The 14,713-nt window shown below is 36.3% G+C and overlaps 1 protein-coding gene across 1 annotated transcript in view; it reads right to left on the bottom strand.

Annotated features, from left to right (window-relative positions):
* LOC129135926 (uncharacterized) overlaps nt 1-11,894 on the bottom strand; it is a 458,825-nt gene extending 446,931 nt beyond the window's left edge. Inside the window, exon 1 of the mRNA XM_054658004.2 lies at nt 11,247-11,894. Within this exon, the coding sequence (XP_054513979.1) occupies nt 11,247-11,644 (398 nt within the window). The 5' untranslated portion in view covers nt 11,645-11,894. The remainder of the gene's footprint in view (nt 1-11,246) is intronic.
* Between the last annotated feature and the right edge of the window lie 2,819 nt (nt 11,895-14,713).

Here is a 14,713-nt window from a genome sequence, read left to right as displayed (position 1 = left end):
TGCTGGAGAGGATGTGGAGAAATAGGAACGCTTTTACACTGTTGGTGGGACTGTAAACTAGTTCAACCATTGTGGAAGTCAGTGTGGCGATTCCTCAGGGATCTAGAATTAGAAATACCATTTGACCCAGCCATCCCATTACTGGGTATATACCCAAAGGACTATAAATCATGCTGCTATAAAGACACATGCAAATGTATGTTTATTGCGGCATTATTCACAATAGCAAAGACTTGGAACCAACCCAAATGTCCAACAATGATAGACTGGATTAAGAAAATGTGGCACATATACACCATGGAATACTATGCAGCCATAAAAAATGATGAGTTCATGTCCTTTGTAGGGACATGGATGAAATTGGAAATCATCATTCTCAGTAAACTATCGCAAGAACAAAAAACCAAACACCGCATATTCTCACTCATAGGTGGGAACTGAACAATGACATCACATGGACACAGGAAGGGGAATATCACACTCTGGGGACTGTGGTGGGGTGGGGGGAGGGGGGAGGGATAGCATTGGGAGATATACCTAATGCTAGATGACGAGTTAGTGGGTGCAGCGCACCAGCATGGCACATGTATACATATGTAACTAACCTGCACAGTGTGCACATGTACCCTAAAACATAAAGTATAAAAAAAAAAAAAAGAACAACACTATATGTTTTAAGAAGCTAACTATGGTGGTTATGCAAATAATAAATTATGCAAACTGCAAACAAACAGTAGAGGCAGATAGATATATAGATTTACATATAGATAGATATATAGTTGGAGCTTATTGCAATAATCCAGTTGAGCAATATAGAGATCCTAAATGTAGACAACAGAATAGTGGAGACAAAAGAACATCTTGAGTCCTATTTGGGAAGAAAACTGGAGAGACCGCCATCGTGGAAAGGCAATATGAGTGCCTACAACCACTACTTTTGATGTTGAGCTGACTACATTACTCAGAAAGCTGTTATCTCAGGTGTGTTCAAGCTGATCTCCTAGTTTAATGGTGTATGTTCCTTAGTTTTGAAATTATATGAATGTTTACTCTCAATTATGATTATACAATTTGTTTAAAGTAAACTCATCAAAATTTTAGATATTTAGTTTCCAATTTCTCTTTTTAAAATAGTATATGTAGCATTCTTAACATTTGAATTCATTTACTAATAAAAATTAAAAATTCAATTTATTATGGTATACCAGAAAACAGCATTTGTAATAATTTTGTGAACAAAGTTTACATATATATTTTGTAATTTTGAAAATTAAATGTATCATATGTGAAATTTTTTATAGAATAAAACATACTTTTAGCTTATGTCATAAATTGAGGATATTGCTAACAATTACTTATTATTTAAAATAGAAAAGTGTCTATCATGTAAAGCATTATCAGACAAGTTTTACTAACTCAGTGATGGAATATACACACTTATACAGGCAAGTTGAAAAGTAAATTAGAAGTTTATCTACTATAGGATATATATTATTTTAGGATAAAACGAGTTTTAACCAATGTACTCATATGACTAATTTCAAGAAAGATTTTCAGGTGCTCCAACTTACCATACTGATAGGTTAAAAACTACCATTGTTACTTGGATGTATTTTTTAAATAAACTAATTATTTGGATTACACTTCTTGATAAATATAAGTGTATATATATTGTAATCGACTATGGATGTTCAATGTACTAAAAAGTTTCTATTGAATCATGTTTCTATAGTTTGAATGTTGATTTTCTATTAACATGTGTGTGACCCAGGTAAGTCAATTAATTGTTTTAAGAATGCTTTTTAGAAAGTTGAGAATCCCATAAGGAATCTGGCAATGGTAACTAAAAATGATAGTCCATAGTATTACTGAACATAATTATATACATATATTCTATAAAATAGAACAACATAGTTATTAGTGTTTCATGCAACAGAAAAATTTTTAAGTAATTGCTATGCACAATGCAATATTAAAGTTATTGATGATTCAACAAGGTTTTTGTTTATAGAGACCATGCATTCTAACGGGGAGGTAAATTGGACTTTGTGTTAAAGTATCTTTTGTAATTTCTCTACAATATTTTATTATTTGCAGTCCAATAAGCATGTCCTAAATAATGAATATTTTTGAATATTGTAGTTCTTAGTAATATAATATTTTAAGTGTTTAAAATGTCTCTGTTCTGTGAATAATTTACAAATTCTTCATTTTACGGCTTTCTGATAGTGCTTTGTGGATCTGCATGATGATTCTTCCTGTTAATTATACCCTGGTATTCAGCAGCATTCTCAGGGAAATCTATACAGATTTCTAGTCTTTCATTTACATATACTTCTCAGTTATTTTTTAGTCTTTCCTGGAAATCCAGCTAGCTCAGGCTTTTTAAACTACAAACTCTGACTCTTAAAACTCAGTGTGATTGCCCTGTTCTGCTTGTATTCTTCCTTCTTGTTCTGAAGTCCAGAAAGTGCTTCTAGGCAGAAAACTCGGAGATCCCTCTCCGAGCCTTCTGGCTGTCTGAAGTTTGAAAACATGTTTTCTGAAATTTTCATGTTGTTTAGAGAAGGTCAAGTCTAATACTAGTTAAACCATTGCAATCAAATTCAGTTTTCTCTTTTTCAAGGTTATCTTTTTTATTATTTTACTATAATTATATGTGAACTGATCAATGTTTGTTTAGTTTGTCTATCATTCTGTATTGTTAGAACATATTAATCATAGTTACTTTAAAGTATTTTTCTGCAAAAGAAGTCCTCTGAGTCATTTGTGGGTCTAGTTCTATTGTTTATATTTTCTCTTATTGTTAATAGGTTCTTGCTTCTTCATACATCTAGTTAAATTATTATGTATGGTGAAATTACATATATAAAATACGCCCCCATCATATTGTCATGCACCAGGGAAGATTTGTTCATTCATATGTTAGAGAAGCAAGGAACTGATAATCTCAAAATGGTCAGGTTTATTTTGACTTTTGTAATATTTTGTTTGCAGTTTTAGGAAGACTAATGTATGTTTTGTTCACACATTTCCTAATATATGATTCTCAGTTTTTAATTAAAAGTTCACAGGTTTACTTCCCTTCAGCCATAAAACACTATGAGAAATATAATTTTGTTCTTCATCTGTTCATCCCAATTCTCCAGGTTTCTGACCACTAAATTTCAAAATCTGACACATTTTTAAGTGAAAAACCAGCCTATGCTTGAGGAAGTCCTCTTCCGTCAGATTGTTGTTTTCTTATCTAGTCGTCAAAAGACTGCAGGAGATTTCATTCTGCCTTTCATTTACATTTAGCCTAGCTTTCCAGTCTCCGATACAGATTCACAAATCAACAAATAGCCCATAAAAAAACTAGTGAGTTTTCAGTTGTGGTACTTTTACTTTTACAATTTACATTCCAGTTCCTTACAACTACTACCAGATTTACTGATTTCCCTTAACCCCATCAGAGGTCTTTCCAAACCAAGCCCAAACTTCAGATGATGCCTGAAATTAGCAAATGTCCACAGGGAAAAAAATACATGAAAATACTTGTTCATTTTACAAAAGTTTATCCTCTCTAAAATTTTAAAATTATTTAGTTTTTCTTGCTCTCATAGCCCTTCATGAACTGTAATACGATAATATGATTTTTATAAATTTATCTTGCTCCTTTTTTAGTTCATGGCACACCATGATATACTAGGTCTTACTTAGAAGCAGAATTCTGCATTATGCTTTTAATTACAATAATTATATTTTTATGTCAAGAATCTTGAATTTTTTTACTTTCAAATCATGGTTATTTTTCATGGATTTTTGAACCTTCTTATATTTTCAAGTTTTTCTGTTAATTTTGAATATATAGACACTTTTTTTACATGTAGTGTTTATCAACTCTCTTGATGTCTTTGTGGATCGTTTCTTGGTATCTCTTGTTACTGTTTGTCCTCTGACTTTTCATGTTAAATTATCATAGTTGTTTTTACTGTTATTGCTGTTTTAACTGTGAATGGTGGTTTATCTTTAAAAGTTTATACATGGGTATTTCCTTGAGAACTGGATGAAGCTGTGCTCCACAAGGATTTAAGACTGCTGCTACTAATCTTCCAGAAGCACTACCAAACTGCAACCACTGTAAATTGTATTTTTCTGCTGGAGACTTTCAGACCAGGTAGAATAAACCTGCACAAAAAATCTCAGATGTGGTATCTCTTATGTTTAGAAATTTCAGAAGTAATTTACTTTTCCCTACTCAGTTCCAAAGTAAAGATATATTTTTTTCCATATTCTCCTATGATTTGTGTAAATTTCTCATTTACGTTCCCATGAAAATGTATCCTTTTAATGGTCTAAGCTTTATGTGTATTAAACAACTCATTCGGGGAAAATCATAACTATTCTGTCTCAAATTCCTAAGCTACTAGGATCAAGATTACCTTTTTTTTTTTTTTCCAAAAAAAAAAGGCACATAAAGAGTTCCTTACCTCCAAGATATCTATAACTTTGGATTGTGCTCCTGTGGATTCTTTGACACTGGCTTCCCAATGTGTTATTAGATACACACACACTATAGTGTATATATATATATATATGTACTTGTTTCTACATGTTGTACATACCTGTACTTGCATATATATTATATACAAGACATATATACATGAATACATGTACATGTGTATACATACGTATGTGTGTGTATATATATATACACACATACATATACATTCAGAGATTCATACATACAAGTAGATACACATATACTCTTGTCTTAGGGCTGCTATAACAAAAATATCATAAACTGAGTGGCTTATAAAGAACAAAAATTTATTTCTTACAGTTTTTGGGACTGGGACGTCCAAGATAATGGACATGCAAATTTCTTGTCTGGCGAAGGCCGGTTTTCTCATAGATAGTGCCTTCTTGCTGAGACTTCCCATTGCATAAGGGACAAAAAACTCCCTTGGGCCTCTTTTGGTAAGAGTACTAATCTCATCCATGAGGGTTTTGTCCTCATGACTTAGCCATCTCCCACAAAAACCTATCTTTTAGTACTATTACATTGGAGACTGGGTTTCAACGCACAAATTATGGGAGGAAACAAACTTCAGACAATGGTGATAATGGGCAGGCATATATATTTATGGGCATATATATGTATATTTAATTTTACTTAATATTTTGTGCATGTTTATTTATTTAGGATTGTTTGCAAGTTATCTAGTTAGCCATACTACTATAACAAATATTTTTAAATTGAATTTTCATAATTTATTTGATAGGTATTATTATTATAGTCTATAGAAATTTAAAAATGGAAATGACTAAATCATACATTATTTTATTAAAATGTTACAATATTTGTTAGTGATTATTTGAGTGTACAGTTTACTTACCGTTTATATGCTTAACCACCACATTATGGTAGCTTGAATAAATTAACTCCTGAATAAAAATTATAAGTGCTGGGATAAAGGAGAAAAGAGTTTTCTCCCTCATGTGACATTTGAGAGTAGTTTAATTCAATTTAACCCTTGCCTTTGAGTAGCAAATGCAAACAGCTGAAGGTTCCTGCAAAATATGAGGAAGTAGAGTTTATTTGCACTTGAAACAAGTTGCCTATATATATAGCTTATAAGTTGTAAGGACTGTGGTGTTTTGAAAGATATTGTAGTTCGAGTCATAACAGAAAACCTGCTGGAAGCTGGAAATTTAAAATTGGTTTCTCAAAAGTGTAAAGTGAATGCTGTTTCATTGCAATTTGGCAGTATACCAGAAAAATATAAAAGTATTATTGTTTTTCATGCTGATCAAAATTCAGACAAACTAATAGATCTATACATATGTGAATTTTTATTACAATGATTTTAATGATGTACTTGCTTCTAAAGCATAATATACTATTTATTATGCCACAGGTTCAAACAATGTTCAAAGAAACTTTCATTCAATCAGATATTTTAGACATAAAAAAGGCAGCATGGGTCCCTAGCTCCAGCTCAGTTTTTAAAACCTTTCAACAGTTCTGTTCACACTTCTACTACAGTAGTTTATTCTGTATTTGCTATCCTTAATCAAATAAGGGTTTAAATATGCATAAGGAGTCACACCACACTTGCAACATTAAAAAACATACAATTTCATATGTTTAATTACCTTATTTATTAAAGTATAATTTTCTAACAGGTAAAATTATGACTCTAATGCAAATATAAAATAAATTTGTATCAAAGATGTTATTCAACTCATTAAGTGATTCGGGTTCCAGTAACATATTAACATCATTACAAGGAACATTAAAATTGCTTTATAGCCAATGTTGAGGTAAGATTATTAGTTAGTTCCAACACTGGTTAGTATCCAACATAGCCAGAAGCCATAATCTTTGGTAGTTATCTGTTTCATTGGACAGAAATAAATTTCTCTTCTACTGGAGAGAATTTTTCATCTTTTCTACTATTTCTGCACAAAAAATGCCTCTCAATAGTAAGACAAACCCAGCATTGCACTAAAAAAAAATCTTAGTAATCTCTTACCTATATTTTTCTTTTTTACTTTATAAAATATATCTCTTCATTGGGTTTTCTATCTGAAGATTTACACATATATACAGTAAAATGAATAAAAGCATAGCAAGTGTATATATTAATAACATTTTTACAACTATTTATGTTTAATTAAAATACAACACATTGCACATATTCAAAGTGTAAATGACATGATTTTGACATATGCATGTGCCCATTAAATAATCATCATAAACAAGATAATAAACATATCCAAAAGTCCCAAAACTTCCTAGTGAACTTTGTAATGCACACTCATACCTCTCAGGTGTGAAGTACCTAAATTCACAAACAGACAAACATGCACACACACTTGGATATCTAATTGTTTCAGCAGCATTTGTTCAAAATGTTATCCTTATGCCCATGAATTGTCTAAAAACTTTTTTAAAAATTAGCTAACAAACATTCTGTCAGAACACAGTACAATCAAATTAGAACTCAGGATGAAGAAACTCACTCAAAACCGCACTAAAACTGAACAACCTGCTACTGAGTGACTACTGCGTAAATAACGAAATTAAGGCAGAAATCAAGAAGTTCTTTGAAACCACTGAGAATAAAGAGTCAATATACCAGAATCTCTGGGACACAGCAAAGGCACTGTTAAGAGGGAAATTTATAGCACTAAATGCCCATATCAGAAAGTAGGAAAGATCTGAAATCGACACACTAACATCACGATTAAAAGAGCTAGAGAACAAAGAGCAAACAAATTCAAACGCTAGCAGAAGACAAGAAATAATTAAGACCAGAGAAGAAATGAAGGAGATGTAGACACAAAAAATGCCTTAAAAAATCAATGAATCCAGGAGCTGTTTTTTTGAAAAGATTAACAGAATAGTTAGACCGCTAGCCAGACTAATAAAGAAGAAAAGAGAGAAGAATCAAATAGACACACACACACACACACACAAAATGATAAAAGAGATATCACCACTGATCCCACAAAATACAAATTACCATCAGAGAATACTATAAACACATCTACCCAAATAAAACAGAAAATCTAGAAGAAGATAAATTCCTGGACATATACACCCTCCCAAGACTACACCAGGAAGAAGTTGAATCCCTAAATAGACCAATAACAAGTTCTAAAATTGAGGCAGTAATTAATAGCCTACAAAACAAAAAGCCCAGGACCAGTCAGAATCACAGCTGAATTGTATCACGAGGTACAAAGAGGAGCTGGTACTATTCCTTCTGAAACTATTCCAAACAATAGAAAAAGAGGGACTCCTCCCTAACTCATTTTATGAAGCCATCAATCACCCTGATGCCAAAAACTGACAAAGACACAACAAAAGAAGAAAATTTCAGGCCAATATCCCTGTTGAACATCGATGCAAAAATCCTCAATATAATACTGGCAAAACGAATCCAGCAGCACATCAAAAAGCTTATCCACCACGATCAAGTCACTTCATCCCTGGGATGCAAGGCTGGTTCAATACATGCAAATCAAAAAACGTAATCCATCACATAAACAGAACCAGGGACAAAAACCACTTGATTTTCTCAATAGATGCAGAAAAGTGCCTTCAATAAAATTCAACATCCCTTCATGCTAAAAACTCTCAATAAACTAGGTATTGATAGAACGTATCTCAAAATGATAAGAGCTATTTATGACAAACCCATAGCCAATATCATACTGAATGGGCAAAAGCTGGAAGCATTCCCTTTAAAAAGCAGCACAAGAAAAGTGTGCCCTCTTTCATCACTCCTATTCAACATACTTTTGAAAGTTCTAGCCAGGGCAATCAGGCAAGAGAAAGAAATAAAGGGTATTCAAACAGAAAGAGAGGAAGTCAAATTGTCTCTGTTTGCAGATAACACGATTGTATATTTAGAAAACCGCATCGTCTCAGCCCAATAACTCCTTATGCTGATAAGCAACTTCAGCAAAGTCTCAGGATATAAAATCAATGTGCAAAAATCACAAGCACTACTATACACCAATAATAGACAAGTAGACAGCCAAACCATGAGTGAACTCCCATTCACAATTACTATGAAGAGAATAAAATATTTAGGAATACAACTTACAAGGAAAGTGAAGGACTTCTTCAAGGAGAAGTACAAACCACTGTTCAAGGAAATAAGAGAAGACACAAATAAATGGAAAAAAAATCCATGGTTATGGATAGGAAGAATTAATATTGTGAAAATGGCCATACTGCCCAAAGTAATTTATAGATTCAATGCTATTCCCATCAAGCTACCATTGACTTTCTTTGCAGAGTTAGAAAAAGCTAATTTAAATTTTATATGGAACCAAAAAAGAGCCCATGTAGCCAAGACAATCCTAAGCAAAAACAGCAAAGCTGGAGGCATCACGCTACCTGATTTCAAACTATACTACAAGTCTACAGTAACCAAAACAGCATGGTGCTGGTACCAAAACAGATATATAGACCAATGGAACAGAACAGAGATCTCAGAAATAACGCCACACATCAACAACCACCTGACCTTTGACAAACTTGACAAAAACAAGCAATAGGGAAAGGATTCCCTATTTAATAATTTGCGCTGGGAAAACTGGCTAGGCTTAGGCAGAAAACAGAAACCGGACCCCTTCCTTACGTCTTATACAAAAATTGACTCGAGATGGATTAAAGACTTAAATGTAAAACCTAAAACCATAAAAACCCTTGAAGAAAATCTAGGCAATATCATTCAGGACATAGGCATGGGCAAAGACTTCATGACTAAAACACCAAAAGCAATTGTAGCAAAAGCCAAAATTGACAAATGGGATCAAAGTAAACTAAGGAGCTTCTGGTTAGCAAAAGAAACTGTCATCGGAGTGAACAGGCAACCTACAGAATGGGAGAAAATTTTTGCAATCTATCCATCTGACAAATGTCTAATGTCCAGAATCTACAAGGGACTTAAACAAATTTACAAGAAAAAAAACAACCCCTCAAAAAGTGGGCAAAGGATATGAACGGGCACTTCTCAAAAGAAGACATTTATATGGCCAACAAACATATAAAATAAAGCTCATCATCAATAGTCATGAAAGAAATGCAAATCAAAACCACAATGAGACACCATCTCATGCCAGTTAGAATGGCGATTATTATAAAGTCAGGAAACAACAGATGCTGGTGAGGCTGTGGAGAAATAGGAATGTTTTACACTGTTGGTGGGAGTGTAAATTACTTCAACCATTGTGGAAGAGAGTGTGTCAATTCCTCAAGGATCTAGAACCAGAAATACCATTTGACCCAGCAATCCCATTACTGGGTGTATACCCAAAGGATTATAAATCATTCTACTATAAAGACTCATGCACACATATGTTTACTGCAGCACTATTTACAATAGCAAAGACTTGCAATCAACCCAAATGCCCATCAACAATAAACTGGATAAAGAAAATGTGGCACATATATACCATGGAATGCTATGCAGCCCTAAGAAAGAATGAGTTCATTCCTTTTGCAGGGACATGGATGAAGCTGCAAGCCATCATTGTCAGCAAACTAACACAGGAACAGAAAACCAAACACCACATGTTCTCACTCATAAGTGGGAGTTGAACAATGAAAACACATGGACACAGGGAGGGGAACATCACACACCAGGGCCTGTCGGGGGTGGAGGACAAGTGGAAGGAGAGCATTAGGACAAATACCTAATCCATGTGAGGCTTAAAACCTAGATGACAGGTTGATAGGTGCAGCAAATCACCATGCTGCTATGTAACAAACCTGCACGTTTTGCACATGTATCCCAGAACTTAAAAAAAAAAAAACTCAATTCTGCAATTTATAATACGTACATCTTAACATCATGAACATTTTACATTAAAACCTTTAGATTATATGAAAATTTATAAGGTAGCAATCTAATAATGTAAATACGATGGCAGTATAAAAACACAGACATGTTAATTTAATAATGTTAAAATAAAGAAAATAAAACAAATTTTTCTACAAACTTGGATTAAAAATAGTAAAATATTATGTTTATGTTAAAAAACTAGCTGATCATATATGCATACTTCTTTATTAGTACTACATTGTCTTAATTACTCTAATTTTATACGTAGTCTTGAAACTAGGTACTTTTAGTTTTCCAAATTTGTTGCCTATCAAGGTGATTTGCCATTCTAGGTCCTTTGACCATCTAAGGAATTTCAGAATTTCAGCTAGATAATTTCTAAAAGAAGAAATCCAGCTAGGATTTGATTGGGGTGATCGATGTGGGCGGAGTAAACATCTTAACAGTATTGAGATTTACAGCTTAGAAATTCCATTCCATTTATTTAGGTCTTTATTTATCTCAGCAATATTTTGTACTTTCAAGGGTACAGATGTTTCCTATTGTTTTCAGAATTATCCCTAAATACTATACATTTTGATACTATTGTAAATGTTGTTATTTTAATTTTTTCTCTTTCCATTGACGGTCTTAAATCATAATTTAATTGGGTAATACAACTGGGTTTTGAAAAAAGCATATATATATACACACAAACACGCATATATATTATATATAAACCAAATATATATATATAATATACATTTTATTTTTTCTGAATTTTGCACACTGGCTGTGCTATTATATCTTGTTATAATTGTACTTAATAACACTCAGCCTGTTTTCAAGGACAATATATCCAAAAACATGGCATGTTTCAGTTTATTTAGCATCACAAAACTCTCAAATTGTACTTACTTTTGATGGCAGTGGTGGCCCCTCTGGAGTGGCCACTGCGAGAGCGCCAGCTGCAGTGGGGGAGGTGCAGTCCGGCCTGCGTGCTTCACAGAACCAGCCGGAGCCAGAAACAGGCAAGAACCCTGCACCTTACAGAGCTGGCGGGGCGCGAGCACCATGCTCCCACCATGCTCCCAGGTGCAGTTGCAGCGGCCCAGCTGTGGCTCTGGACCTGGGCAGCCCTGTGCTCTTGCGGGCCTGGGAAACACCCTGACCTTGCAGGCTACGAAGTGCTTGCTCCTGTTCCCTGGCCTCTCCCTGCTCCCAGGGCTTTCTTTGGTGTGAAGCAAAGTTGTGGCTGAGCCCGGGGAACTGTTGCGACCCAGACAGACATGTGCGTGATATAGGGCTGCTGACATACCAGCCTCCAGCCGCCTCAGCCCCCTCCAGACTCTGGGCCCTAACGAGAACGTGAGGGAGGCTGCGGGGCTGAGGGTGGCTCGGCATGGGCCTGTAGGCACCCCTTAGCGTGGACAGCCTGGGCACCGCAGCCGGTATATTGATGGCGGTAGGAGGCTAAGAGGTTTCCGGGCGGGAAGAGCTGGGTCCCCAGTGAAACCCCACCTTCAAGCCAGGGATGACCCAAAGGCTAGGGGCCACGCCACCAGTTCCGGGTGGACTCCGCTACCCGGATGGTGCTTTTTCCAGGCCCGCCCATGGCTGCCCATAGACCAATCAGCATTCACTTCCTCCATTCTGAGTCTAGTTTCAGTGAGACTCACTGGGACGCCCTGCCTGCAGAAAGGAGCTACTCGCTTTGGGCCTCCTGAGAGCTGTTCTTTCAGTAAAGCTCCCCTCCACCTTGCTCACCCTCCAGTTGTCCTCAGTGTAACCTCATTTTTCCTGGGTGGGGGACGAGAACTCAGGACCTGCCAAACAGCAGGAGCAAAAGGAGCTGTAACACGCTGGCCGGCTCACAGGGTTGCCGGTGGTAAAACGCTCCCTGACTGTGGGAGTGAAGAGTGGCGACCCTCCTTGGGGGCCTAGAACTCGGGATTCCCTGGGCCAGACCTGCTGTGACACTAATGCCCTCCATCTATGCCGGGTGGCCGTCCCACGTAACAGGAAGCAGCACCAGGGCCGGTTTCCATGAACCAGAGTAAGGCGGAGAGACTGAAAGCTGTCACACAAATGGACCGAATCACACCCCACCCCTGAAATTGCCCCCTCGCTTGTGCTGCAGAAGAACAGAAGGAGAGAAGAGCTGCAGCCTTTCTGGGAGCACAGACCTCAGGGCTTCCCGAACCAGGGCTGAGACACGTCTCTTTTGGGCTCTGCAATTTCTGGCGTCTCTGAGCTTTTGGGCATTACCACGCTTATGACCCCAGTGGAAGCCTCTTGCAGTACATGGTGCCGGTACCTGTGCAGGCACCTGGAGCTGCCCATCCCGCTGCAGCAGCCGATGTGCCTGGATTTGTGGAACCAGATAATTTTCTGCCTCAGCCGCTTGCTCCCTCACACAGCCCTCGCTGCCCCACTCCTAGCTGACCCTTGGCAGGCGTGGGATCTGGGCTGGTAGTCCAAGCTGAGTACAGCCTGCTGGGCTGAGTGGGCAGAACAAGATCAACAGGTAAGAGCAATACTCAAGCAGAAGGCACCGCTAACCACAGAGGTTTCTGGCTGGTGTAGCGACACCCAAGGATCCTGTGACACTTTTTAAAAACTGGAACACGAAAAGAATACAAAATCGGCTCATAAGCAAACATATAACTACATGTGACAATTATATAAATACTAATCCAACCACTTTTTATTTTATTTATTTATTTATTTATTTTTGAGGCAAGAGTCTCACTCTGTTGCCTAGGCTGGAGTGCAGTGGCGCGATCTCGCCTCACTGCAACCTCCAACCTCTGCCTCCGGGTTCAAGCGATTCTCCAGCTTTAGCCTTTCTAGGAGCTGGGATTACAGGCACCCACCACCATGCCCGGCTGATTTTTGTATTTTTAGTAGAGATGGGGTTTCACTCTGTTGGCCAGGCTGTCGAACTCCTGCCCTTAAGTGATCCACCTGCCTCGGCCTCCCAAAGTGCTGTGATTACAGGCGTGAGCCACCGCACCTGGCAAACCACTTTTTAATTTTACGTTTATGTTCTTACTCTTTTTTTTTCTTCTCTTGGAACTGTCTTATGCTGTTTATTTACTTTGGGTTTCATTTCTCTCCTGTTTTTTCCCTAATCTACTTTCTAATATTTTACTAATGTTATGCTCCTTTTTGAGACTTTAAAAAAGTTGTGTAATTTTTGCTTAGTATCACAAATACATATACATATCTAATTAAATTAAAGGAGGGACTCAAACAGATATTTGTGCAGGATTTTCATTAGCAATATTATTCATAATAGCCAAAGGGAGGAAGCAACCCCAGTGAATATTTATGGATAAGTGAATAAACAAAATGTAGTGTACACTACAACATATTATTCAGCCTTAAAAAATAAATTCTGACAAATTCTACAAGATAGATGAAACTTAAGGACATTATGGTAAGTGAAAGAAACCATTCACAAAAATAAAATATTGTGTGATGCCAATTATAGGAATTACTTGGAGATGTCAAATTAGTAGAGACAGAAAGTAGAATGGTGATTGCCAGAGTCTGGAAGGAGGGGAGTTATGTTTAATGGGTACAGAGTTTTGGGTTGGAAAAGAAGAGAAGTTCTGGAGATGTATGGTGATGATGGTTCCAAAACAGTGCAAATATACTTAATGCCACAGAGCCATGCACTTATGATGATTAAAAAGATACATTTTATGTTCTGTATGTCTTTCCAGAATAAAAACACCCTGCAATTAAAGCATAGAAATGTAGTATATTATATAGAGTTTCATAATGATATTTTAAATGTTTGCATATAATTAGAATTTCGGCCGGGTGTGGTGGCTCATGCCTGTAATCCCAGCACTTTGGGAGGCTGAGGCGGGCGGATCACAAGGTCAGGAGATCGAGGCCATCCTGGCCAACATGGTGAAACCCTGTCTTTACTAAAAATACAAAAATTAGCTGGGCATGGTGGCACGTGCCTATAATCCCAGCTACTTGGGAGGCTAAGGCAGGAGAATCGCTTGAACCAGGGAGTCGGAGGTTGCCCTTAGCAGAGATCGCACCACTGCACTGCAGCCTGGCAACAGAGCGAGACTCTGTCTCAAAAAAAAAAAAAAAAAAAGAAAAAAAAAAAGAATTTCAAGAGCCTTAATTTCAGATAAGATTATCTAGAACATACCAATACATATGTAAGAAAACCATAAAACATCTCTTTTTTCAATCAGATTTACTAGGAAAATTTTATCAAACCAGTCAATTTTGTTCAATAATATTACTGTATTCTTATTTCTAATAATCAAATTGTGGAAAAGCATCATATAGACTAAAATTACATTATCATACTGACTGCATAAAATAATTTTGAAAACAATAGAAGTTATAAG

This window comes from Pan troglodytes, chromosome 11, assembly GCF_028858775.2.
Source record: "Pan troglodytes isolate AG18354 chromosome 11, NHGRI_mPanTro3-v2.0_pri, whole genome shotgun sequence".
Classification (NCBI taxonomy): Eukaryota; Metazoa; Chordata; class Mammalia; order Primates; family Hominidae; genus Pan; species Pan troglodytes.
The sequence above is the reverse complement of the archived record's forward strand: the minus strand, read 5'-3'. Positions and strand labels throughout refer to the sequence as shown.